This window comes from Mesoplodon bidens (genome assembly GCF_964165515.1).
Source record: "Mesoplodon bidens genome assembly, chromosome: 3".
NCBI lineage: Eukaryota > Metazoa > Chordata > Mammalia > Artiodactyla > Ziphiidae > Mesoplodon > Mesoplodon bidens.
Window position 1 is genome coordinate 170,588,250 of NC_138178.1, and position 26,234 is coordinate 170,614,483.

The following is a 26,234-nucleotide window of genomic DNA, read 5'->3' on the forward strand; positions in this document are numbered from 1 at the left end:
GGAAAAGAGGGACCATTATAAGCACCCCTCAGAGGGGCTACTGAGGTTATGCAAAGAAGCTGGCTCACAGCAAGCACCTCACAAAGGTTCCCTTCCCTCTCTCCCAAGAGTCGTGTGTGGAGTGTGTTGTCACGATTTTTCCATGACCGCTCGAAGTGGGTGGTCATATAATGACATCTGTCATATCAAAACTTCTTTACAGTACTGTCTTTAAGAATAAATATTTCTTTTAAATACTCCTTTTATAAATAATAATATTCCTCCAAAAAGAATAGGTTTTTCAAGTATGTATCTAGGTCCCTAAGACCAAAACTATAAGATGTGTTTGCTGCAAGTCTACATTGTGGAGATAAGATAACTAACGCAGCGATTAATATCCCCAAAGGGGAAGGAGTGGCAAATTCTAACATTATATGCCCTATATATCTCAGAAGTCAGCAGCAGGTAGCTGCAAGATGTGCTATTAGAAGTACTTATCAGGACAGGATCATAGGGACACCATTTCACAACAACAGGATCTGACACAGACCTACCTACCCTCTGCCTCAAAAAGTATTTTATACAGGCTTTTTACACAGGGAACATTTCTTGGTGAAAGACAATAGTGTTTAAAGCAAACTCCAAAGAGTAAATATTTTAATTTTCTTCAAGAATATTCTTAAATTCATAATACTTTAGTCACACTAACAAGTTAACATTTCCACAAAAATACTCATATAGCATCAGTATTCTTAAAGTATTCATATCCATAATTATCTCAATTAGGAAACTTAGCAATGACAGTCAACATATACAACATATGTTTTTTACTTCTGGTGAGATCAATTCAATGTCTAAAATAAATCAGGATGGATTAACATAAGAGCTGAATTGGCGTCCCTACCAAATTTTGTAATGAAAAAGCAAACAGTCCTGTGTGACTGGCAAGTTACACAAACAATGTAAGACAAATCCGACTAGAAACTGGAAGCTGCCATTTCATATACACAAAGTACATGTGAAACAGCAAAGTAAACATGTTTCTTAAAGGAGGGGCTGCTATTTCAACACCCCCAGAGCATTAGAGATGTCACTGAGTCAGCCAACATCACATCTACAATCTCTTGAAATACATCAGATAGCCATCTGGTGCTTTTTATGAAGCAACATGCTTGAAACCAAGGGGCCAACACTGGTTACAGGAAGCAAAAATGTCTAACACCTCTGTTTTTAAAAATTGCTGACATTTCAAAATATGAATTGTTGAAACTCAAGTTTCTCATCCCCAAGGAAGCCGATCATGGTGTGTTAGAATGCCTTCTCTCTCTCTGATTTGCAGACACTACAATGAAAGGAAAATACTTCTGATTAAAACTAGCTGACTTGCAACTGTGCATGTAAACTCTACTACAGGGAGCAGTGCCTAGCATGATCCTGAAACTTCTGAGATAAAAATAAATTGGCATTAAAGCACTCAGTTATTCTCAGTGAAAAGACTGACTATACCTTCCAGGACACAGAAATAAGATTTCTTGGTAATAGAAAAAAATTTTTCTTTCCTTCATTATCTGTATACTACCCAAATAACCTTCCTTTTTAACCTAAGACTCACAAATTTATATTGATACTTGAGTTATTCAATTTAGTACCAATGGGTATGTCCAGTTGATGCATTTGCAGATGCAAAGTATCGCTTTGCATATGCACAGGCCCTTACTTTTACGATGCTTAAAGAACTTTATAGACATTTTCTCTCATGTCTTAAGTAGGTCAAGAGGATATAAAGAAAAACAGGGAACAGACTGCTCACCACGGGCCACGAGTCCTGCCACACTGCCACAAGGCTGAGGGTTCATTTACACCCCACTCAGGTGTGAGAAAACTGAGGCGGGGCAAAGGTAAATGATTTCTCTTAAGCTGAGTCATGCAGCTTTTTACATATACAAGATCTAAATTCATGGTAAGGTAATTAATTGTTAATCCTATAACTACTTAGTGCAAGTGTGGATTCCTCAGTTTAAAACGGCTTAACTTGCCTCTGCCCTCTATCTCTCGTCCCTCGTCTCTGCTGAGAGCACACACGGTGCACAGAACCTGAACCAACAGTACCCGAGGGTGCCGAGCGGCCCCGAGGAGCAGACGTAGTTGTTTGGACTGTTTGGGACTGAACAAAGGCACCAAACCTACAAAACACAGTTTTTAAAGGAGATGGAAGTGACGCATAGCAGGACGCAGGAAATACTGGTTTTTAGTCTTTTTCCCATTTTAGGCACATTGCTATTTGGGAAGATGTTTTTTTCTTAAAGTGAGTTCTGCATTATAAAAATATTGATGTTAAATATATGTGCTTAAGTGGGAATCCAAATTGGACCCAAGCTTTACCAAAATGAAAGTCTTCGCTATGATGTCTAGAAAAAAACATTGCATCCTATCTGTCCTAAAAGGCAAATGCTGAGCGGACATTCTATTTGTAAATAATAGCAATCTGTGGACAGACAGGAAGGGAAACTGGGGGATCCTAATCAAGAGAAGATGTCACCATGGCCTCTGCTGCCTTTGTAACATAAAGTGGTCTTAACCTGTTCCTGCAACACTGTGAGGTTCTGAAACTCACAAACGCATCCTGATCAAGCTCGCTGACCTGGACCCCTCGGGGAGAAACGTACGTGGACTCAATGCAGCAATATGTGCACATGCTCCGTTTGCTCCATTCAGAAGTCAGCCTTGAAGGCACCATGGCCGTTCAGAGACACGTTACTCTAAGAGATCAGAGATCTGAAGGAGCCGCGGCTACTGTGGGTGTGATGTGGCCAGTGCTCTCGTTCGACGTCACCACCCGTCCCAGGTGCCAGAGGCCCGGGGCCCTCGACAGAGTGCCACATCCCAAGCCATCATTCACATGCATACACACGCACGCTCTACTCATCCGAAAATCTCTGCTGGGCTTTGTCGTAAGAAACCCTTTCGTTTACAGAGAGGGACACAGAGGCACAAAGAAACTCAATGTCTCGGCAAAGGCATCCACTTGGTAAGTCACAGATCTGGAAACACGAGGACCCTGCCGATGCTCTTTACTGTGTCGTGGTGACATCAAAGTTCGGAAAGACACTCTTGAAAAAATTAAGGATATTTAACAATGCCTAAGTATTCAAATATAGAAAGGACCTCTATGTAAACATCTCAAGTAAAGAGCATCTTGGTTAAACTGACAATGACTAGACCCTTGACACTCAATCTTTCTGAAACACAAGGTTTCTGTTCCCAAACATGAATTCTATTAAAAGCAGGTGCAGGAGGGCAGAACAGAGAGCCACGGAAATTACACTATAAAGACATATGTTTAAATGGGACTTATAAACCCAATTTGTCAAAAAAAACTAGGTCCATTTGCAACTCAGAGTACAAAGAAGAGGATGATTATTTCTCCCTATACTAATTATTTAAGTTCAATTAGATATAGTATGGAAGATATATTTAATAAAGAGATTTTATATTTTTAAATTTGAGCAAGTGTTTTCCAGTTTGATTAATCGTCACAGATATCACACACAGCATGTTCCCTTATAAGGGAAAATACTGGTGTCAATGTGAGGGTGCCTGGAAAGCACCCCGGAAGCAGGCTGAAGCTTCATATAATAAATAGCCATGGCTAGCGTTTACTCAGGACCACGTTCTAGGTGGACTCCAACTAATTGGGGGCCGTGTAATAAACGGTCCTGTGATGCTTAAACAGGTGGTTTTCTGAGCACTATCCTTTAAAGTTTTTCAGCAGTAAACAGAAAACAAAATTAAATTAAATGCTATTTAACATAATTTTATAAATTTTAAATGTTCAGATTTTTGGTTTACATTTGCTTTCTTGTTTAGAAAGTTTAGAGAATGAAATTGACTCAACGTCATTTTCCAAACCCCAAAGTGAAAGCAGTTCTGAAATCCAAATTCACCTCGATGACATTCCCCCACTCTAGAAAATGAGAATGTACATCATGCAACTTTAAACAGTGGATGAATACAAAGTCCTATATTTTCTTTCTGCTAGATTAATCTAAAGTTAGAGGCTGAGTTCTTGAGAACAATTTCCCTCTCACTCCTAGGTAATGATTTACTTGATACTAACCAAAATCAATTTTGAGAAAGTGTTCCCAAGGATCTTGGAATAAATTCTAGTCTTGCATCTATGAATATGCTCTAAGAGAAGCAAGATATTCATGGAAGCATAAAACGATTTTACCTTTAAATAAAAATACTTTATTCATTCCTGACAGATTATCAAAATGTACATTGTTAACCAAGTAAAAATGGTACTTCGAAATAGCTGACTAGGGCATATTTGGAGGATTTTTGGTTAATTTCAAAAGAGTAAAAACCACTTTCAATCTCCCTTTCCACACATTCCTAATAACCTTGCACTATACCTGCTTAAAACTGAATATATAAACAATTAGATGGGCCCCAGTTCATTATAGAATGCACATTTTCATTTACACTTAGAATGAATGAAAGCTATTACATTTGAGTTACCTTCCTTTGCCAAAAACCTTCAGACTTACCCCTCTTTATATTTTGTGTAACTCTATAAATTACACGTAGAATATAGCACATGACTTGTATTAATCTAAACACACACGCACACAGACACACACACACAATAAAGTGCAACACAACAGAACAAGTCTGCGACATTCACGTCCTCAAACTCCCACAGAAGGCTCTTCTGAGCAAATGGAAACGACGTTGTTCTCGAGTGCAGGAACACTAAATCCAACAGACTAGGTTATTTTTTCCTCACGGGTATTTATATTGAACATCCTATTTGTTTTACTTTCCCTGTGGCTTCTGTCTCTCATTTTCAATGAAAGTTTCAAAGCTGTGATTCTCTTCAAACCTGGAGAAAAATCAACTCCTTAGAGCAACATAAATAGTGCTTTCAAAGTGCTCAAATGTTTCTGAGCACTCTGTCCTGTAAAAGGAGGTTTCCAGTGACAGCTGTCTGTAACAAGGAAAAGTACAGTCATTTGAATAAAAGCAAACATTCCACTCACTGGGCAGCAAATGCTTTATGGACTTTTGACACCAGCCACCAAACATTTCTATTCTACAGGCAAGTACCAAAGTAGCCCTAAAATGTCAAAAGGTTTTGGGTGCATGTTGTTTCGATACTAAATTATTTCACTAAGAAATGGTTTGGTTCCTGAGATGAGCACAATCAAATGAAACGAGTTCCCTCTAAAGCTGCCAGTGGGATACTCCGCTCCTTGTTTCCACCCTCATGATCTTCGTAAAGAATCACGTCTGAAATGTCAGTCTTCTCCGTGGCGCCATTTCTGTGACTCGTCCTGCCGAACGTCCGGTCTAATTTGGTTTCTCATGCCACCTAAGACGTTGGATGTTGCTTCTGTGGCAACGATCAGAGGTTTCACCACGGCTGGGGGGATCTGGCGCAGGACTTCGCCCACGGCGCCAGTCACCCCTCTGCTCTCGTGTTCCCGGGCTGCGGTTTCGTAAATGGTCTGAGCCGTGTCTGCAAGTCCCTGAAAGGGGGGAGGGGAGAGAAGGGGAGTAAATCACTGGTCAGAAAACTCTCTAAGTTATCTCATAATACACGCTTTAGTAGAGTTAATCAACAGCAGGTTTGTAACTAGACAAAAAACAAAACAAAACAGAACCTGTACTTTTGAGATAAGCCAGGATAGTTATTTTTATGACAATTCTAAGGGAAAGTAAGATGCAATTATTATGATTTAGCATTTTGTTGTGACAGCTGTGTAAACTACTATTGTAAACTACAATTTCACATGGGGAAGCTTACAGAAATAGTTAATAATCCAAGACCGGCTTTTCTGGCACTAGTAATCACTCTAGTTAAATCAAACTTAGCAAACAAAGCTTCTTGAATAAACATAATCACTAAATGAATATGGTGATAGCTCCTGTGATTCAACTGTAACAAAAAAACCTAATCTGACTAAGCTCCAGAAAATAATTTAATTTGTTTTAAATTACTGGCTATGTACTAGAAGAGATAACTATGGAACATTCAATTAAGATAAAAGGCTAAATAGAACATTTTACTGGATTAAACAGAGAAAATTCTGAGAACATAAAGCAGGAACATGTTTAATAATTAGAAACAAAGCTTCTGTAGCATTTTTCATCTTTCTTATAATGGTGTAACATTGAAATAATCATGATTGCTGAGCTTCAGAGCTGAATATATAAATGAGTAGGTCAAGCCAGCGTGGTAAAATGTCATACATGACTTTCAAGTCTCTACCATTTGTCTAACTCAAAATCCCTTAGGGGCCACGAGGCACTATTCCACTGTGACCATTTCAGTGACGGGCACAATGAGAGGAACTTTGGGCTCTCCGGGGAAATCAAGGATCTTTGTCCTAGTCCAAAGTCTAGCCCTCACTTTGACAACCTGACAGGAATATCATTTTTACACAGCACAGCAGGTAAAACACACGTAATACCGTGGCGGGGAGGGGGTTACAGAAGAACTAAAAAAAAAGGTAAGTGCTGTTTTTCAAACTATCTACAGAATAACAGCCAACAAGTAAAACCGTCACCACAGTGAAGAAGACGCTTACAATTTACACATTTGCCCATATCCCCTCCTGCCTGCTCCCAGGTCCCCTCCCTAACCCACAAACAGTCGCTGTTAGTGTGTCAGAATGTGGCGATCCGCACCACCAAGCAAATTCAAACCTCAGCCCCATCATTTAGCTGTGTGACCTTACACAAGTGCTTTAAGAGGGGAATGAAGATGCTGTACTGATTGTTAGAGTTAAATGAAATACTGCACCTAAAGCGCCCGGTACAACTCAGCAGGTACCAAGTGCTCACCGAACAGCCCCCCTACATAAACCACTACTTCCCTCACCACTGCTCCCCAACCACCACGAGACCTGATCGTGCAGAGTGGGGCTCGGCAAACTGTCCCTGCAAAGGGCCAGGTGCTAAGTATTTGCGGGCCACATAGTCTCCGTCATATACTCTTCTTCTTCCTTCTTTTCTTCTTTTTATAATCCTTTAAGACTGTAAAAATCATTCTTACTAGAAGGTCCGTATAAAAACAGGTATGGGCCAGATCTGACCTGAGACCTATCATTGGCCAACCCCTGATCTTGTGAAACACATGGGATGTTTCCTCTTGATCTTTGAGTTACCAACATACGATAGGAAAAGAGATAGTATTTTTTTAATAAATTTATTTATTTTATTTATTTATTTTTGGCTGCGTTGGGTCTTTGTTGCTGTGCGCGGGCTTTTCTCTAGTTGCAGTGAGCGGGGGCTACTCTTCATTGTGGTGCACGGGATTCTCACTGCTGTGGCTTCTCTTGTTGCAGAGCACAGGCTCTAGGTACATGGGCTTCAGCAGTTGTGGCACGTGGGCTCAGTAGTTGTAGCTTGCGTGCTCAGTTGCTCCACGGAATGTGGTATCTTCCCGGACCAGGGATTGAACCCGTGCCCCCTGCATTGGCAGGAAGATTCTTAACCACTGCGCCACCAGGGAAGCCCAAGAGATAGTATTTATCACCACTTAGGAACGTCTATTTTACAAGTTTTCTAATACAGAATTCAGACTCCGTCTAATCAAGCACACCTACCACATCAAATCATGCTCACCTTCCTTCCTCCCTTCTTCACACAGACGGTTTTAGAGAACTAAACATTAGACCCAAATACCTGGGTTCCGATCCAGGCTCCACTACCGTCTTGCCACAGTACAGTGGGGAAGCCATTCTTGCTGACCCCGTTTCCCCATCTCTAAGTCAGGAAAACCACCTATCCTTTAAGGGTTACTATACTCTTGGCACAGAGTAAGCACACAAATAGTTTTATTTAAATGAGCAAAGATTAAATTAGGGAAGCATTTTGTGGACTTCAAAGTGCTACATACCCAAGTGCTATTATATCCTGCTGCAAAGTGCCCCTGCTATGCCTTGAAGCCCAGGATCATTTTTACAAACCTGATTTCTAACATGTCTGCTGATTACTGGCCCAATCCTGACATCTGTAGGAACAGGTCTGACTGAGAATTATCTCTCTTTATTCTCCCGACTAAATTTCTTTTTAGAGAGGTGATCTGGGGCTTCCCTGGTGGCGCAGTGGTTGACAGTCCGTCTGCCGATGCAGGGGACACGGGTTCGTGCCCCGGTCCGGGAAGATCCCACGTGCCGCGGAGCGGCTGGGGCCGTGAGCCATGGCCGCTGAGCCTGCGCGTCCGGAGCTTGTGCTCCGCAACGGGAGAGGCCACAATAGTGAGAAGCCCACGTACCAAAAAAAAAAAAAAAAAAAAAAAAGAGAGGTGATCTGTGGTCTTGCCTTTATTTATCCACTAGCACATTTCTTGGGGGCCTCACTTCAGTCTTCTTCCCACCATTTGGGACCACATGGGCTTTTTCTGTCATGTAAAAGACTGTCCTAAGGCACTTCTGCCTGTCAGAATATGACGGAAAAATATCATTAATGAAATCTTAATACACAAATCGTAAGTAAAATGACCTCAAACTTCATGTCCTATGTCAAAAAAAAAAAAGATTAAAACAAGGAATGCTAAAAAAAGGAAAAAAAAAACTAATACTAAACTTTCTTTGTGTTATTTGTATGGGCATATGTTAATATTAATGTTTCAGACATTACATGAAATTCCTAAAAATCTTATATGTTCTGGTATAATGTTGTAAGTCATAATTCTAGTTATTATTTTAAAATGTATATCTCAGAAATAACTAAATTTCCTTGTCAATTGCATTATTATGAACTTTCATCAAATCTTTAACCGTGGTCATTTTTAACCGTACACAGTTCTGGGTGTACTCTGATGCTTTTGCAAAAATGTTCCTATAAAAGGGTTTCATCTGCAAGGAATTCATGGAAAAGACTCTGACAAGGACAGGTTTCTGGTAACTGACTATACTGCTGAACTGAATGAATAAGTATTCTCAGAACTCTAATGGAAAACTGATGAATTCACAAAAGTGCTAAGAAAAGATCAAGATGAAAACCAAATTAATTACATGGGACTGAGTGAACTGATGAGGATGATTATAATTTTTGTGACTTTCTCTTTGAATAAGAAAAAAAGAAGAAGAAGAAAAAAAAGACAAGGAATGCTCCTGTCAACACCCATAAAGAACCAGGATTCACTGGTGCAACTAAATTACAATCTGTTAATGCTTAATAAGTGTCAAGATTCAAATAGTTACAAACCACCAATTCCACCCTTAACAACTTCTTGCACATACAAAGGGGCCTTTATATGAACATTCCAATAGCTGTATTTCAGGGAAAAAAATGGAACCTGGGACTTCCCTGGTGGCGCAGTGGTTAAGAATCCGCCTGTCAATGCAGGGGACATGGGTTTGATCCCTGGTCCGGGAAGATCTCACATGCCATGGAGCAACTAAGTCTGTGCGCCGCAACTACTGAGCCCACACGCCTTAACTACTGAAGCCCGCACACCTAGAACCCATGCTCTGCAACAAAAGAAGCCACTGCAGTGAGAAGCCCGCGCACCACAACGAAGAGTAGCCCCCGCTTGCCGCAACTAGAGAAAGCCCGCGCGCAGCAACGACGACCCAACACAGCCAACAAGAAATAACTTAATTAATTTTTAAAAAAAGGAAACTGTCCACCAATAGGAAGATAAATAAATTATGCGATATTCATACAGTGAAATACTATAAAAGTTTAAATTAGATCTACATATATCAACACGGATATATCTTTTTTTTTTTTTTTTTTTGCGGTACGCGGGCCTCTCACCGCTGCGGCCTCTCCCGCCGCGGAGCACAGGCTCCGGACGCGCAGGCCCAGCAGCCATGGCCCGCAGGCCCAGCCACTCCGCGGCATGTGGGATCCTCCCGGACCGGGGCACGAACCCATGTCCCCTGCATCGGCAGGCGGACTCCCAACCACCGCGCCACCAGGGAAGCCCCAACATGGATATATCTTGAAAGACAAAAGTTACAGAATGGTAGAGATGATACCATTTATGTTAACTTTTAAAATATAAGCAATTAAGCATTTGCTTATGAATACATATTTATATGAAACTATAAAAACTTGCACAGAAAAAATATGTACCATCTTCAGGATAGTGAAGGCATGGGAATGGGGTCAGCATTTGTGATTAACCTGAAAAATTTTATTTTTTAAACAAATCTGTGGAAAATACAGCAAAATATAAACATATGTTAACTCCACTGGTGAGTCCATGGCGTGTTTCTACTACTCCTGTTTGCTTCTGTATGTAAAGAGATCAGTGTTCCCACTAGATCACTACTCTTCTCGTGAGCCTGCAGGTCAGGACACAGCCTCCTCTCTTACCTCATGCAGATATTTGCACCCACCAGCGACAGAACAGTCCCAAATCCACCCCAGGGGTTTCTTTGGAACAAAGCCCAAGAGCCGATGCCCTTTAGATGAACGTCAGGAAAGCACGCAAACTGCTTCTGGCCTGTCCCCTCGGGTGCCCACTCACCTCCTTCACGACACTGTAGGCCTTGGCCACGCCTTCCCTCAGGTCCACTGGCTGGTGGGCTAAGCGGTGATGAGGGAACCTTTTGACCTTCTTGGGCTCGATAGAAAGCGTACCAGGAGACACCATGTCATAAGCAGTCTCCGCCGCCGCCTGGATCATTTTATCAGAGAGTGAAAAGTGAATCAGAAAACAAAAAAGTGAATCAGAAGAAAGTCTGGAGGGTTAAGCTCCAACAGTGCACTGCCTACAGGGAGAGAGGAAGAGCAGAGGGACTCACACACCCTCAGACCAGCCCTTCTGCAGCATTTGAATTCTTTACAAGAATGTGTCACTTTTATAACAAGAATGTTAAAGTGTACACTAATAACTCATATCTGGATTGAGCTGAATTTTTCAGCCCCTCCTCTGCCTTCTGAGAACACTCTCCGTATTACCAAGGTTAGATAAGAATGCATGGTCTGTGAACAACTGGATAAGGCCAAATGGAGCTTAATACTTAATATAACAAACCTTAATATGACTACTATTAGATCTCTAATGCCTTCTTTACATTCAGCTATGATCTTTTCACATAAATGTGGTGAAATAAATCCTTGGCTAACTTAATAGTTATAATTTACCTGAAAGAGGCAAACAAATTTGACACTGTAGTCCACTGCTTTATTATTTAACTACTTATTTAACACTGGACAGCTAATCAAAAATAAAAAGTTAATGATATGAAATCATTACAAATAAAATATTCTCAGTATTTTATATACTGTCACAGTACATTTTGAGAACAAAATAACCCAACTGCTTACAACAGCTCTTCCTCTTTGTATAGATCAAGCTGGTCTTTGAAAAGATACCTGTATGGTTTGAACCATTCTGTTCGTGAGTTCTAGAGCAGCCATCGCTGTTGAGGTGCCAAAGGAGACAGCGCCTCTCTGAAACCCTCTGACGATGCGGCCGCCCTTCCGGTACTGCTCAACTGGCAACCAGACCAAGTCCTTCAGGCCTTGCGCTAGAACAGCAGCCAACACACAGAAATCAAGAGGCGTGCTGGAGCTTAGATCTCTGCTATCATTCCAACCCTTGGGTTTTTAACTCCTAAAATGGGAGGCAAAATTTTGTACGACTAACATGTAGGTTTTTCTAGAAAGATGATCCTCACGTAGATTCTCAAAGGCATCCATAACCCCAAAAGAGTTAAGAATCACTGATCAGGCAAAATAAATTATCTTCTAATTAAAAAAGAACACTCACCTAATTGCACTAGTGAATGCATAGGCCCAACGCCTCCCAGAATTCCTGGCAGCTGGTTCTTCTTAATGTCAGTAAGCCATTCAGTGATTGCATACGAGAATAATTTGTCAACACCTAGCAAACTAGAGCAAATGACCGTAAGTATATAGGAAGGAAAATGAAATTTATAGGTTTAGACAAGTTTGGGGATATTTTTTACTTAAGACAAAAATAGAGGGCTTCCCTGGTGGCACAGTGGTTAAGAATCTGCCTGCCAATGCAGGCGACGTGGGTTCGAGCCCTTGTCCGGGAAGATCTCACATGCCGTGGAGCGACGAAGCTCGTGCGCCACAACTACTGAGCCTGCACTCTAGGGCCCGCGAGTCACAACTACTGAGCCCACGTGCCTAGAGCCCGTGCTCCACAGCAAGAGAAGCCACTGCAATTAGAAGCCCGCACACTGCAACAAGAGTAGCCCCCGCGCACCGCAGCTAAAGAAAGCCCGTGGTGCAGCAACAAAGACCCAATGCAGCCAAAAATAAATAAATAGATAAATAAATAAGTTTATTAAAAAAAAGACAAAAAAGAAAATGTACAAATTATAAGGACAAAATTTTATAGATTTTCAATTTAAGTATATACATACTTCTATGTATACACATACATTTAACCCAACTGTAATGCTAATAATTTCTATATAAGGCTTAGGTAGTATATATAAGTGTGCTTTTCCACTGTTCTTACTTCTTCAACATCTAAAGCTTTGGCATAGGGTTAACTCAGTGTCTATAAATTGCCAGACAGTTCTTAGCTACTAAGAACCGTTACCTTGTGAACTTCCAGTCTTTTCAATTAATAGGCTAATTTATAACTTTGGGAAATTATTTTTAAAAATCCTAACTATAGCTGTTTTTTGAAAAATACTACTCTCTTCAAACTACTTCTATTCTCTCAGAATAAAAATTAGCCCCTAGCCAGTAAAAATCCTCTAAAAATGAGGTCTCTGCAAACAACACTGTAAAATAATTAAAATTATGTACGCTCGCTAAGAAAACTTAATTTTTAGTTTGTTGTAAACTAACTTTAGTAACTACATCTTAAAGTCTCATGTAATAAACCAACTTACCCATGCCGATAGAAAAGCCTCTTCAGCTTTAGTTCAGAGCAGTTTAGCTGGGCCAGACCAATCAAAATCCCAGCTAATGTACCCTTTAAAATTAAAAAAAAAAAAAAAATCACTATTAAAGGTAAAACACCTAAAATACTTAGAGCAAAAAAGTACTTGTATTTTATATGAGACAATTTATATCAAATTTTACTCATGGGTTCTTAAGTAAAATTATACTTAATTTACTTTAAAAGCAGAATTAAATTTTAAAATCTTGCACTGCATTTCACATACACAAACTATAACGGAAAAAAGTTTTTAAAAAATTGAGTCCACTAAAAAAAAAAAGGAGATAATTTTGTAGAGTATATTTGTGCAAAGTTTCCAGACCTGATCCATTGATACGTGTTTGCCATGATAATCAAGTCGAATAGGAACTTCTGATGTGAATCTAAATTCTCTGAAGATAAAGAAAGGAGGGGAGTTATTTATATTCAAACTTACTAAGAGCTGAAATTAGATATAAATGAATTTGTTCAATTGGAGAATAAAAACAAAACCACAAAATAAATAATGTGAATATATTAAGGCCTAAATAAAAGAGAACGTCTTTTAGCTCTACCTTTTCTTAAGGCAATGTAACAACTAAACAGACGTTAATCATCTTATAAATCTTATTTATTTCATTATATATTAAATTTCTCACAAAAACCTTTTCCTAGTTTACTAAACAATGTTTATCTTAGGAAAATTTATTCTGGCACATATTCGATTCATACAGAGAACGAACTAATAAAAACAACTTTCAAGATTAAACCAAATAACACAATCATTACCAAAAAGTAAAAAAGGGCTAAGGTATTCATTTTAGCTCTGTGATAAAGCAGAAAGATCCAGAAGACCTAGACATGAACCCTAGTTTTATCAGTTACATGGGATGCAGTCGAGGCAAGTAACTTAAACTCTCTGAGCCTAAATGTCTTCATCAGTAAATTTTTAAATGCCATCTACATTGGTGAATTTTAGTGGACAGTCATGAAATTAACGCTTGCAAATAGGATACTGACACACAAATATTGGGAATTCTGAATGAAATTATAATTATACTTTGATGGTACACATCAAACAAAAGCAGTTGGCTTCCAAGAGTTGGACTGTAAATTGGAGGCTGAAACACGTTTTTACTACAGAATTAATGTCGGTGGTTATATACCAAGTCATCCCACAGAAGTCCATTTAACCTACAGTAAAATGGAAATGCTGTATTTGTATCAATCACTACAAGAAGTCTGGGTTCCCAGGTCATCCCTCATCTTCCGAGCACTCATCTGCACTGGGTTCTCTGGGCGACAGCCCCTTGACACCTGCCTCCTCCATTCTCACTCTTTCCTCCGTGGCATGTACGTAATAGGCCAAATCATATATTTTTATTATCTATAAGCTCAATTAAATAGGGATTTTTCTCTACTTTGTTCACCTAGAACAAAATCTGACATACATATAATAAATGTTCAATAAATATCTGTGGGATGAATAAATGTCTGCAGGAGAGGGGGCTATTATGCCATTACTTGGAAAACGCACTGGATTTGGGATTCAGAAGACCTCTGTTCTAGTTCTGGCTTGGCCACTAACTAACTGTGTGGCCTTGAGCAAGTCACCTCTCCTCTCGGTGCATTAAGTTCCTCATCTGTAAAGTGAGTAATTTGAACTATATCACCAAGTACCACCCCAGGGTCCTAGATACACTGGGAGCTTTTGAGAGTAGAAACAGAAATCTACAAGCTATTTTAAGTAGTCTAAATGGAAAAAAACAAATATTTACCTAAGTAAGTGAGGTTACACAGTCTGACTAAAAAGTGTCAAATTTCTGTGCTTTCAGGCCAGAATTATAACAATTCAATTTCTTTTATACTGGTTATCCAGTGTTCACAAAAACCAAATTGGCAGCTTATATGAAATTAGAATTCAAATTATTACTTAAGATACACAATGTTTTTGTTAGAAAAACATTTTTAAATAAAAAAGAAATGTAGGAAAAGAATAAAAGAGATTCTTCTTCTATGGTAGAAAAGTTTAGAACCACCAGAGATCCTCTCTCCCAGGATCTTTCCAATTCTCACATTCTATTTGCTAACTCTTTTCATCAATATACAAGATATTTAAAACATGAAAACACTTTAAAACAGTTATACTGCCTACTTTGGGCCATATTCTAAACTCAGAACTTTAGAAAGACAGAACTTGGGGACCACTGATGTCAACAAGAGAGGACTACAGAAAACCAGGGAAAGGAGCTAACTGTCCCTCACAACACAGGTGGTTTCGATCTTCAACCTCTCTCTTTCCAATAGAGCCAAGGCTCCATCCCTACCATCAAGGGCTGGGAAAGAAAGAAGATGGTTAGAATGAATGGATCTGGAAACGAGGAGAAACTCCAACGTACAACCAGCTAGTTGTTGGCTGTAGTCAACAGGGACATGCGTTTCCTGATGATTCCAACTCAGCCAGTTAGCGGCGGGTCAGGAAGGACACAACAGTGACAGAGAAGGGCACAGAAAGTAGACAGAAAATCCCCATAAGGGAAAAGGGAGGAATGCTGAAGGCGAGGTGTTTGAGGGCAAAGGACAGCATCACGTCCAGGGACACACAAACAGGCCATAAGAAGTGACTGCAAAGCGAGGGACAGGTGGAGGAAATAAGAACGGAGAATCTAAGGGGAAGAGAAAATTCCTGCTACAGAATCAATAGGAGGATGAATCCTGAGCCAGGGTTACTATGTGTAAAAGTGAGAGGTGCAAGTAGGTGGGGCCCGCGTACAAATGAATACACCGGTTGATGATTTGCCAGTGCACAGAAACGCTGATGCGACCTCATGGTTTCTGGTACACAAACACATTAAAGAACAACCTTCACACTCTAAAATAACTTCATTTGTTATCAAAATTAAATGATGTACCTAAAAAACACAGGCTGATCGCTAAACGACGCTTCTTCAGCAGAGAAGTCCTTCTCTTCTTCCCCATTGACCACTTGCACTGAATTGGCACTGCCATTCCGGGAAGGCTGCTTTGGCCCAGGGAAAGAAATAACTAGATTTGGCTCCTTTGAGGTGCTTAAATGCCTTGGCAAACTGCAGGTGACATCAGCTCCAGGAGACTTTTTAACTGAAAGTGCACATTCGAAAAATTAGGTGTACTTCTTTAAAGCAACAATTTAAATCAATCTACACTTAACTTCTTTTGCTACATTTCATTTAATAAATACAACTACTGCTAGAGAAAACTTTCACCTTTTAAATAATTACAGTAGTCCCTCCTTATCTTCAGTTTCACTTTCCAAGATCAACTGCGGTCCAAAAATATGAAATGGAAAATTCCAGAAATAAACAATTCCTAAGTTTTAAACTGCACACCATTCTGAGTAGCATGATGAAATCTTGCATTGTCATACTCTATCCCACCGGAATGTGAATCATCCCTTTGTCCAGCATATCTCACCAGTGAGTCGCTGAGTGGCCGTCTCAGTTATCAGGTCGACTGTTGGGGTACTGCAGTGCTTGCGTTAAGTAACCCTTATTTTATTAATAATGGCCCCAAAGTACAAGAACAGCGATGCTGTTCTCTTTGGATACACCAAAGAGAAGCTGCAGCATGCTTCCTCTAAGTGAAAAGGTGAAGGCTCTTGACTTAATAAGGAAAAAAAAAAATTGTATGCTCAGGCCACTAAGATCTACAGTAAGAACAAATCTGTAAAACTGTGATGAAGGAAAAAGAAATTCACACTCATTTTGCTGTCATACCTCAAAGGTTACAGCCACAGTGCATGATAAGTGCTTAGTTAAGATGGAAAAGGCATTAAATTTGTACAAGACATTTTGAGAGAAAGATCATGCTCACCCAACTTTTATTACAGTATATTGTTATAATTGTTTTATTTTATTACTAGTTACTGTTGTTAATCTCTTACTGTGCCTAATTTATAAATTAAATTTTATCATAGGCATGTACGTACAGAAAGAAAAAACTTAGTATATTTAGGGTTTGGTAGTATCTGCAGTTTCAGGCAGCCACCGGGGGTCTTAGAAGGTACTTCTGGAGGATAAGGGGGGACTCCTGTACTTTTACATAAACTACATTTGTACAACTTGATAAAAGTGAGCACAGAGCACATTTATATAAATGAGAATAAAGATGTGTACGTACATTCTCAAAAAGGCCTCGTAACAATCAAAATCAATCCAAGTACTTGTTATAGATTTTTTCAAACTCTACACATTTAATACCTTCTGGATCTGGAGCCATGAGAAGCTCTACTTCTGTGGAAACACTTGTGAAGAAATCCTTCAGGAAGAACAAGGCATCCTAAAATTGAGAGATGTAATTATAACTAAAAGGTTCTAAAACTATGAAACGAAGTGTCTTGAAGTCTTATATTTCACTCATTGTTCATATACAGCTATAATTTATTCAGTCCCTACTCTGTGCCAAGCATGTTCCTATTCTCAATCTCTCCCTCTTTCTCACACATACACACACACACACACACACACACACTTCCTTGTTAATTCTCACAACTCTGAGAAAATTAATTTATAGATGCAGAAATTAAGACAGATAAGTTAGAAATTAAACTGCTATTTCTAAGTCAAAGTACATTTTGGTTTTCTTAGAAATATAGTAGTCTCATTCTTAATTTGGCATTAGTTCTCACTCTGAATTGGTAGCAGTGATATTACTAAACAATAACAGCAGCTAGCATGTACTGGATACTCAGATGTGCCTTAAAAGTTCTTAATGTCTTATTTCTGCTTTTACCACTATGTTGTATTGCCTTAAACATTTTCTTCATTAGACATGATATTCAAAATAAAAACTGAAAATAAATAAAATCACCCAATCAGTGTGGTCTTTTCTGAAATTCTATGGTATGGACCGTTCTTGGTGCTGTGTATGCAAGCCACATTTGCCCATTATTAGCAGCTTCATTAAGCCTTACTGAGACTGACAAATCCATTTTGGGGAATATCAAAATTAAATACCTGAGTCTGTTCTTTCTAACTCTTCCCTCCCATTTTAAAAAACTTAAATGAATATAAAACATTAATATTGTACCAAACCACAATGGGAAAGTGAAATACAGGGTCACAGTAAGTGGTAGCACACCAAGTGCCTGACTGGCAATTCCAAAGGATCTGATCTATTACTGACCACACTTGTCAGAAGTATAAATGATGGAAGTTAGAAAGGTATTTTTCTAGATAACATGGCATATGGGAGACTGAGGGCTAGGACTGAATTACAAACAGGCAGTTTCAACAGTATTAGAAATATTCTGGTCCTGCAGTTGGGGAGTAAGTTCATGAATTGTTCATTATATTATTATGCTTTACACATATGTATTTAAGTATATATTTATATATTATTTACACTACATTTATTATAAATCACTATATATGTGTATATTTACATATATCAAATATTACATGTTGACAGTTAATAGTATATAAAATGTTATCCTTTGGCCACCAGATGGCGATATTTTAACACTATGAATTTTTTGCCTCCAAAAAACACAAAGAAAATTCCAGGTATAAATGTGCTCTTATTTAAAAAAAAAAAAAAAAAAAAAAAGGGAAGACTAAAGCGACAGTGGTTTTTACACATTTTTACTACAAACAACAGACAAAGGGATACTAATTATCAGCTTTTCAAAATGTTCTCCAAATTTTTTATTTTGGTATTTACGCTGAACTCTTTACAACTCAATAAGACAAACAACCTAACTCTAAAACTAGAAAGACACAAGGATTTCCCCGGTGGTGCAGTGGTTAAAAATCTGCTTGCCACTGCAGGGGACACGAGTTGATCCCTGGTCCGGGAAGATCCCACGTGCCACGGAGCAACTAAGCCCGTGCGCCACAACTACTGAGCCTGCGCTCTAGAGCCCGCGAGCCACAAATGCTGAAGCCCGCGTACCTAGAGGCCGTGCTCTGCAACAAGACAAGCCACCACAATGAGAAGCCCGCGCACGGCAACAAAGAGTAGCCCCCGCTCGCCGCAACTAGAAAGCCCACACGCAGCAACGAAGACACAACAGAGCCAAAGATAAATAAATAAAAAATAAAATTTTTTAAAATCACTTAAAAAAAAAACTAGAAAGACACAGACACTTCAAAAAAGAAGATATACAAATGTCAAATAAGCTCACAAAAACATGCTCAGCATCATTAGTCATCAGGGAAATCCAAATTAAAACCAAAATGAACACCAACTAAGATAGCGAAAATTAAGAAGACAACACCAAGTTTGGTCAGAGCCGAAGCAGCTGCTGCTCTCATCTGTTACTGATGGGAACCCACAATGGTACAACCGCTGTGGAAAACTATTCGGCAGCTTCTTACGATGGTAAACACACATCTACTCTACGACCCAGACATTCGGTTTATAATTACCCAAGAAAACTGAAAACTTATGTCCATAAAAGACTTGTACACCAATTTCATAGCAGCTTTATTCATTAAGAGCCAAAACAAGAAATACTTTTCAAGCTCAAACTGTACACCTAAAATCTCTGCATTTTATTATATGCAAATAATACTTCAATAAAATCAATTTTTAAACTTTAAAAAATATGGTTTTTTATGTTAAACCTTCACTATAAAATAGTTATTTCTAGCTTTAAGGTCCTATGGTAAAGGATATTAACAGTGTGATATGACTTAAGGTGTTGAAAGAAATGCTTTCAATGTCATGCTCGGGTGATGCTGAAAAAAATCACAAACATGCCAGCTGGTACTGCTACATGTTCATCATTTCCAACCTCAGCCAAGTACCTGTCCCACCCAACAGCCTCACATTGCATCTCACAACCTGAATTAGGCTCTCAGCGCCTTTACAAAAATTCGTAATTTTACATTCCTTAAGACCCAGTTTGATTGTCACCTCCTCCAGGAAGCCTTTACTGCTCACCCCTCATCTTCCAAACTCCCAGCCCGGCTTAGGAGCCCTCTTCTGGTGGGACACAGCTTTATGCCTATCTCCTTCACAGGGTGTTAAAGTCATTTGTCTCTTTGTCTCCCCACTAAACAGAGATCTCTGAGGATGGGATGTTTCTTCCTCTTTGTATTCCCAGCATCCTACTTCAGACCTGGGACAAGGTTGGCACATTCAGCAAATGATTTGGAATTAACATATCTTCCCTACACAGATTTCCAGGCAGTTCAATACTAAAATGAACACCAGGACCAGGAAATCTGGCCCCTTCAGATTTCGCATCTCAAACCGCCTAGTTACACAACCTCCATCGTCTACTTAGCTCCCCACATGGCAATCACTCCATCTGCCTAGTGTCCTGCCTGCCCTACAGGTACGCTGCGCTTTACAAGCAAGTGCACCGAGTTTCAACAGCAAGGCAGCTTCTTAGAAACAAGAGAAAACAACACGTTGCTTTCATACTTACTGTCTATGATCCAGTGAAGATAAAGTCAGAGATATGCTTGGTAAGAAAAATATTACTCAAAGCATTCTCATTCATCAACTGGTATGTTTTCAAAAGAAAAACTAAAGAACACAAATATTTGGCTTTCTATTCAGATGACCATTTGGTATGGTATGTCAATCTTAGAAAAGGCAAACTAGAAAGGACTCTTTTGTATCATAATATTCCTAGTTAAGGCATATATATTTGTAGCATGGCTTTGTTTCCCTCGATCCCATACCTTGGGGAATTATTTCCCATTCCTCCTCAGTTTAGTCATAACATTCATTTCCCTGACTGTTTTTGCTAAGGTTAATATTTCTCCATTTTAAAATCATAATGCTTTATAGTTCTAAAGAAGAAATTAAGCTCAATATTAAAGAAGAAGTCTATTAAAGAAAACTGGGCTTGATTAGTCTGGTAAAGTCATGCCATAAAGATAAATCTCACTCAAATTCTTGCTCACACTGGTGATTTTCACAGATCAAATTTCCCATAAATACTTCATCATATTCCTACTAGGCCAATATGGATAAATTAAATTAAAATATGGGTTTCAAAAGATATTCTTCTCATAATGAGAAAACATAAATCTAAAATACTCACTGGCAAGACTGACCCAGCTCAGAAGCTACAAATATTAACATAAAGTTGTGCTAAACTTCTGTGCTTCACAATACATCTTCTCTGAGATATTCCTATATTTTGTTTACAATATAAATACTACTTTAGATTATCCCTGATACATCTATTACTTATTTAAATAATGAATCGACATTATTCAATCAATGTTATTTAATCAAACAAATAATACCACCCCATATATACTCTACTTCCAAACCTGAGCTCACACCAATATATAAGTTATAAGGGGAGGGTTTTGTTATTTCAAAAGCAGATTATTATAAAAACTCCATGTATTTTCTGTAGTTGTTATATGCTTCAGTTAATAATAACAGCTAACACTTCTGATCGTTAACAGTGTGTGCCAGGCACCAAGATAATTGTTTTACATACACCAGTCTCCTTTAATCCTCATTTTTAAAAAAATGATGCTACAGGGCCTCCCTGGTGGCGCAGTGGTTGAGAGTCCGCCTGCCGATGCAGGGGATACGGGTTCGTGCCCCGGTCTGGGAGGATCCCATATGCCGCGGGGCAGCTGGGCCCGTGAGCCATGGCCGCTGAGCCTGCGCGTCCGGAGCCTGTGCTCCGCAACGGGAGAGGCCGCAGCGGTGAGAGACCCGCGTACCGCAAAAAAAAAAAAAAAAAAAATGATGCTACATGTACTATTACTTTTTCCATTTTATCAGTGAAGAAACTGAGGCTTGGGGAAATTAAGTTACCTACCAAAAGCCACACAGTTCGTAAAAGAGAACTGAGATTTAAGCCCAGGTCTGACTCTAAACCCACACTCTTCACTACACTGCACTACTTCCAAGTATCACGTCTTCATACACCGAACAAAGCTTGTAAAATACCAACTATGCTTTAAACAGCTCTCTGGGAAGGCAAAACCCAGGATCATTTGATGGGGTGCTTGCTAGAATATAGGAAAGTGGATTTGTTTACCTCTTTCCATAAACCTCTGCTTTGTTTGTGAGCTGTTCAAGTGCCAATTTACTAATTTGTCATTGTGCCCAGGGCAGGGAATTCTCTTCCAGATGCTGTGATTACAATCCCTTATATCTTTCAATAGCATATATCGAGGAGTCCTTTCATCCTCTGAAAATACCTGTATATCTGCATTAGGAGTACGTATGTAAAGATCAGAGAACATGAGAAGCAGGTATTAAGCGCTATGTCACGTAGACAGTGAGTAGGAAACTGGAGGACAAAATCTAATAACGTTTATTCACTAATAATTCAGATTCCAAACAGCTAATGAATTTGCCCTATCCTTTACCAGCAGAAGTCTGTTTTAATTATGCAACTTCCATAAAAGTTAAATCATAATAAACATAATTCTACTAAACTAAACCTCTCATTCTGAATGTGGGATATATATTTAAACATAATTCCATGCATTATGCTTGTAATACAAACCTGGTCAATATTGAGGCGAAGTGGCATTAGTGACACTCTGAGGCAGCATTCCTGTGGTGACCTGCCAGACTCCGGGCGCACATGTAATGCTTTCACTGTCAGCTACAAGATGAGACAGACAAACACATTTTTTCCCTAGTGATAATATGACCTTGTTTTCATTAAAAAAAAGAAAAGCAAAAAAGAGGGGAAAAAAATCCTATATCTAGTCCCTATATCAGAACAAAAAGTGGAACTGTTTACCCTCTTTCTTTAGAATCCTGAATCTAACTTATTTGGGTCACACACTCTTTCAAGAATCTGATGAAAGATATGAATTCTCTTTAGAGGAAAAAACACAAATGATAATGTTGTACTCGCAGTCTCAAAGAAGTTTGCTAAGCCCCAGAAGCTAATCCATAGACCCATAGTCCAAAGACAACTTCTATGACGTTTTCTTCTGGAAGTCCTGAGCTGATCATTTCTATTCTAATAAAATTTAAAAGTTAGAAATGTGGAATACTGCCAACAATTTCGTTTAAATATTTTGCGTTAAGTGTTTTGTTTTATTGGCCACGCCGCGTGGCTTGTGGGATCTTAGCTCCCCAACCAGGGATCGAACCAGGGCCCTCGGCAGTGAGAGCACGGAGTCCTAACCACTGGACCGCCAGGGAATTCCCTGTGTAAGTGTTTTTTTTTTTGCAGTAAGCGGGCCTCTCACTGTTGTGGCCTCTCCCGTTGCGGAGCACAGGCTCCAGATGTGCAGGCTCAGCGGCCATGGCTCACGGGCCCAGCCGCTCCGCGGCATATGGGATCCTCCCGGACCGGGGCACGAACCCGTATCCCCTGCATCGGCAGGCGGACTCTCAACCACTGCGCCACCAGGGAGGCCCTCCTGTGTAAGTGTTTTGTGTAGATCGCTATGGACTTCTGGTTTTCCTCAGGTATTGATATATTGGCAATTATAGAAACAACATGCAAAATAATTTTTAAAACATAAAACTTTAAGCAGCGTATTTAAAAGGGATTTTCATATAAAAATGAGAAAAAAAAATCCCATAATTTTCCCTAATCTAAAATAAATCTTCTGCAGTTAGATATAATAAAAATACTTTTCTGAAACTAATACAACAACAAAATATATGAAGTTTTAAATCTTACCATGTTGGAATGAGCTTTTCGAGGCATTTCTTTACTGCAATACAGGTACAAAAACTTATTCATTTGTGATGTTGCCAGACGATCTCGAATTTCAAGATCCTGCACAATGAACACCTGCCGCGAGACCGGGTGCTCCAAGAGGCTAGAATCGCACTCTGGTTTGCATGGGGGGTAGACCTCGTGCTGAAACTTCACCTTTACAGAAGAGAAAGAACACAGAACCATCTCTACATTTTATTTAAATCAGATTTTCTCTTTAAAATGTAGCACATCACTCATTCTCTTTGAATTCTCAGCTTTCGATTCCACTTTCAGAGAAGAGCATAACATTCCTATATTTGTTCACGTATTTATTTATTAATCCACGTGCTCAGGACCATACAAGGAAAAGCCTGACTGACATTTCTTATTTGACCTTGGTAAAATCCCTATCCTTTCCAAGCAAAATGCTCAATAGGCATAAGTCATAAAATTATTGTCTTGCATACCTATGAAACTGCTTGGAGGCAAAGTTCAAGTCCCCAAAGGGCGCAAGGACACAATTAAGTATATGGAGCTGTCATCACTGCCCTATTTCTGTGCGAAGCGCCCTAATATTTGACCCTTGGCACAATCCCAGACAAGCTGACAGAATGAACTGCATCACTGGCACTGGCAGCCTGGCCTACTGGTCTCTAGACGCTCACAAAGGACCTGAGACCTGTGTGCTATGCAATGGCAGGCCTGCCCAGAGACACACTCCAGCGCAGTGGTTCCCCAAGCACGGTCCTGGGTAAAGTGGTATCACAATCACCTGGGAACTCATTAAAAATGCAAATTCCTGGGCCCTACCTCAGACCTACTGAATCAAAAACTCTGGGGCCCAGCAACCTATGTTTTAACAAGCCTTCAAGGGGATTCTGATGCTTGTTCAACTCTGAGAGACACTGCTCTAGGGGTAGCCTGGGAAAACAAAAACAAACACCCTAAATTTTCTCAGAGTATTTGAGAAAGAAAAAGAGGCAAGAGTTTCTATACAAGACCCCTGCACTTTTCCACTTATACCCCAAGACCACATGGGGGAGGGGACAGGGAGTAACCAAAGAACGCCCACTAATGCTCCTACTTCGGTGGATTTTTCCTTTCAAAATGTCACATTACCTTGCTTAACTGTATTTCCATTAAAAAGTCATGGTTTCTTCCTTTTCCCCCACATACCACATTACGTCCATGTCTTGTAGGTGTGTGAGAAGGTGAGCTGTGGGGACTACTATAAATGAAAAATAAAACCTTTTGTTAAAGCAATAGTCAAAGAAAGGCAATGAATGACACCAGAAAAAATAACAGGATGAAAAAAGAAAACAAGATTACAGAACTAGCAAAACACTGCCACAAACTGTATTGCTATAGATCAAAACCGCATCTTTTATCCCTTGGAGACACTGAGAACATAAATGTTATTACTGCCATTACAGCAATCATCTACTTGCTAAATATTTAAAACTACAGAAAACGCTAACTATGATGTTGGTGTGCATATCACATGATAGACTTAGAAATGAGACCTCCCTGTAAGTTCCTTGTTACTTCAGAAACCCCGGAGAGTCAGAGGACAAGTCCTAGAAATTCCAATTAACACGGAAAAGAATTATAGTAAAGTTGTAAGTTTTTTTAAAAGCACTTTTAAATAGAAAAAGTCATTACAATGCTGTGCCAAAGGTTCCCACCCCGTGAAGCCTTTCCTGACCCTCCCCACCCCACTGAGAGTGTTTGCCCTTAGTCTCTGCCTCGTCTTCCCATCCAGTTCCCTTCTAGAACCATGGAATAACGCACTGATTAACAGGTACTTCAGCAGCATCCACTCTGTGCTGGGCACCCTGCTGGGCGCTAGAGAATCAGGGGCACGCGTGGTCCCCACCTCCTGACGCACACACTTCACTTCATTGCCCTCATTGGCTCACGTAACTCTCTCTCCCTTCTGAACTTAGGACAGGGTCTGGGTAGTATTCATTTGAATGAATGTGCCTCTAACACAGGCTCTGGCACATGGTAGGTACCCGAAAAATTTTGCTGAATGGAAGTGGCTTAAGTCATCGTATTTTAGGAAAAAAATACAAAGAATGCAAACAAGTTTTCAAATGCAAAACTTTAACATTAAAAGAGTAACATTTAAATTACAGTTTTTAATACTACTTATTAATAATTCTTAAAAGGATAAATTCTATGTATTTTTAGTGAAAAGAAAATATTGGTCTGGTGGTCCAGCGGTTAAGAATCCGCCTTCCAATGCAGGGGATGCGGGTTCGATCCCTGGTCGGGGAACTAAGATCCCACATGCTGCGGGGCAACCAAGCCCTCGCGCCACAACTACTGAGCCCATGCGCCACAACTAGAGAAGCCCGTGCGCCGCAACAAAGAGAGTATATTGGTCTGCCAAGTAAACTTATGTAGAAATTAACTTACATATAACTTTTAGCTGGAGAAGCAGGAGGGGCTGTTCCAAAATCTTTTCCTCCAAAAAGATGCCAAACAAGAGAGACTTCTTTAACCAGGTACCGAATTACAGGAATAGGAAAGTGTAACGGGGCCTTGCTCGTATCCGTCTTCTTAACAGGCAGACTAAAATAGTTATCTCTTATCACAATCGCATCATCAACCATTATTTTTACAACTGGTTCTTCTTCCTTCTCCTAAGACAAAGGAAGAGGTAACTCATACTCTCTTATTTAAGCAGAAACCACTGATTATGGTGCGCATCTCAAGGGGATTTCTTGATGCTGCATTCTT

At 39.6% G+C, this 26,234-nt stretch overlaps 1 protein-coding gene across 4 annotated transcripts in view; it reads right to left on the reverse strand.

Moving 5' to 3' along the window:
• Nucleotides 1-677: 677 nt before the first annotated feature.
• The window catches only part of ATG2B (autophagy related 2B), a 72,075-nt gene continuing 46,518 nt past the window's right edge, over nucleotides 678-26,234 (reverse strand). For all 4 annotated transcript variants that reach the window (XM_081228393.1, XM_081228391.1, XM_081228392.1 and 1 more), the window contains 12 exons: nucleotides 25,911-26,137; nucleotides 24,609-24,717; nucleotides 23,469-23,663; nucleotides 22,329-22,430; nucleotides 17,092-17,170; nucleotides 15,766-15,973; nucleotides 13,197-13,266; nucleotides 12,825-12,907; nucleotides 11,720-11,841; nucleotides 11,323-11,477; nucleotides 10,472-10,621; nucleotides 678-5,510 (listed from right to left, as the gene is read on the reverse strand). In XM_081228393.1, the coding sequence (XP_081084519.1) occupies nucleotides 5,280-5,510; nucleotides 10,472-10,621; nucleotides 11,323-11,477; nucleotides 11,720-11,841; nucleotides 12,825-12,907; nucleotides 13,197-13,266; nucleotides 15,766-15,973; nucleotides 17,092-17,170; nucleotides 22,329-22,430; nucleotides 23,469-23,663; nucleotides 24,609-24,717; nucleotides 25,911-26,137 (1,731 nt within the window). In that variant the 3' untranslated portion in view covers nucleotides 678-5,279. The remainder of the gene's footprint in view (nucleotides 5,511-10,471; nucleotides 10,622-11,322; nucleotides 11,478-11,719; nucleotides 11,842-12,824; nucleotides 12,908-13,196; nucleotides 13,267-15,765; nucleotides 15,974-17,091; nucleotides 17,171-22,328; nucleotides 22,431-23,468; nucleotides 23,664-24,608; nucleotides 24,718-25,910; nucleotides 26,138-26,234) is intronic.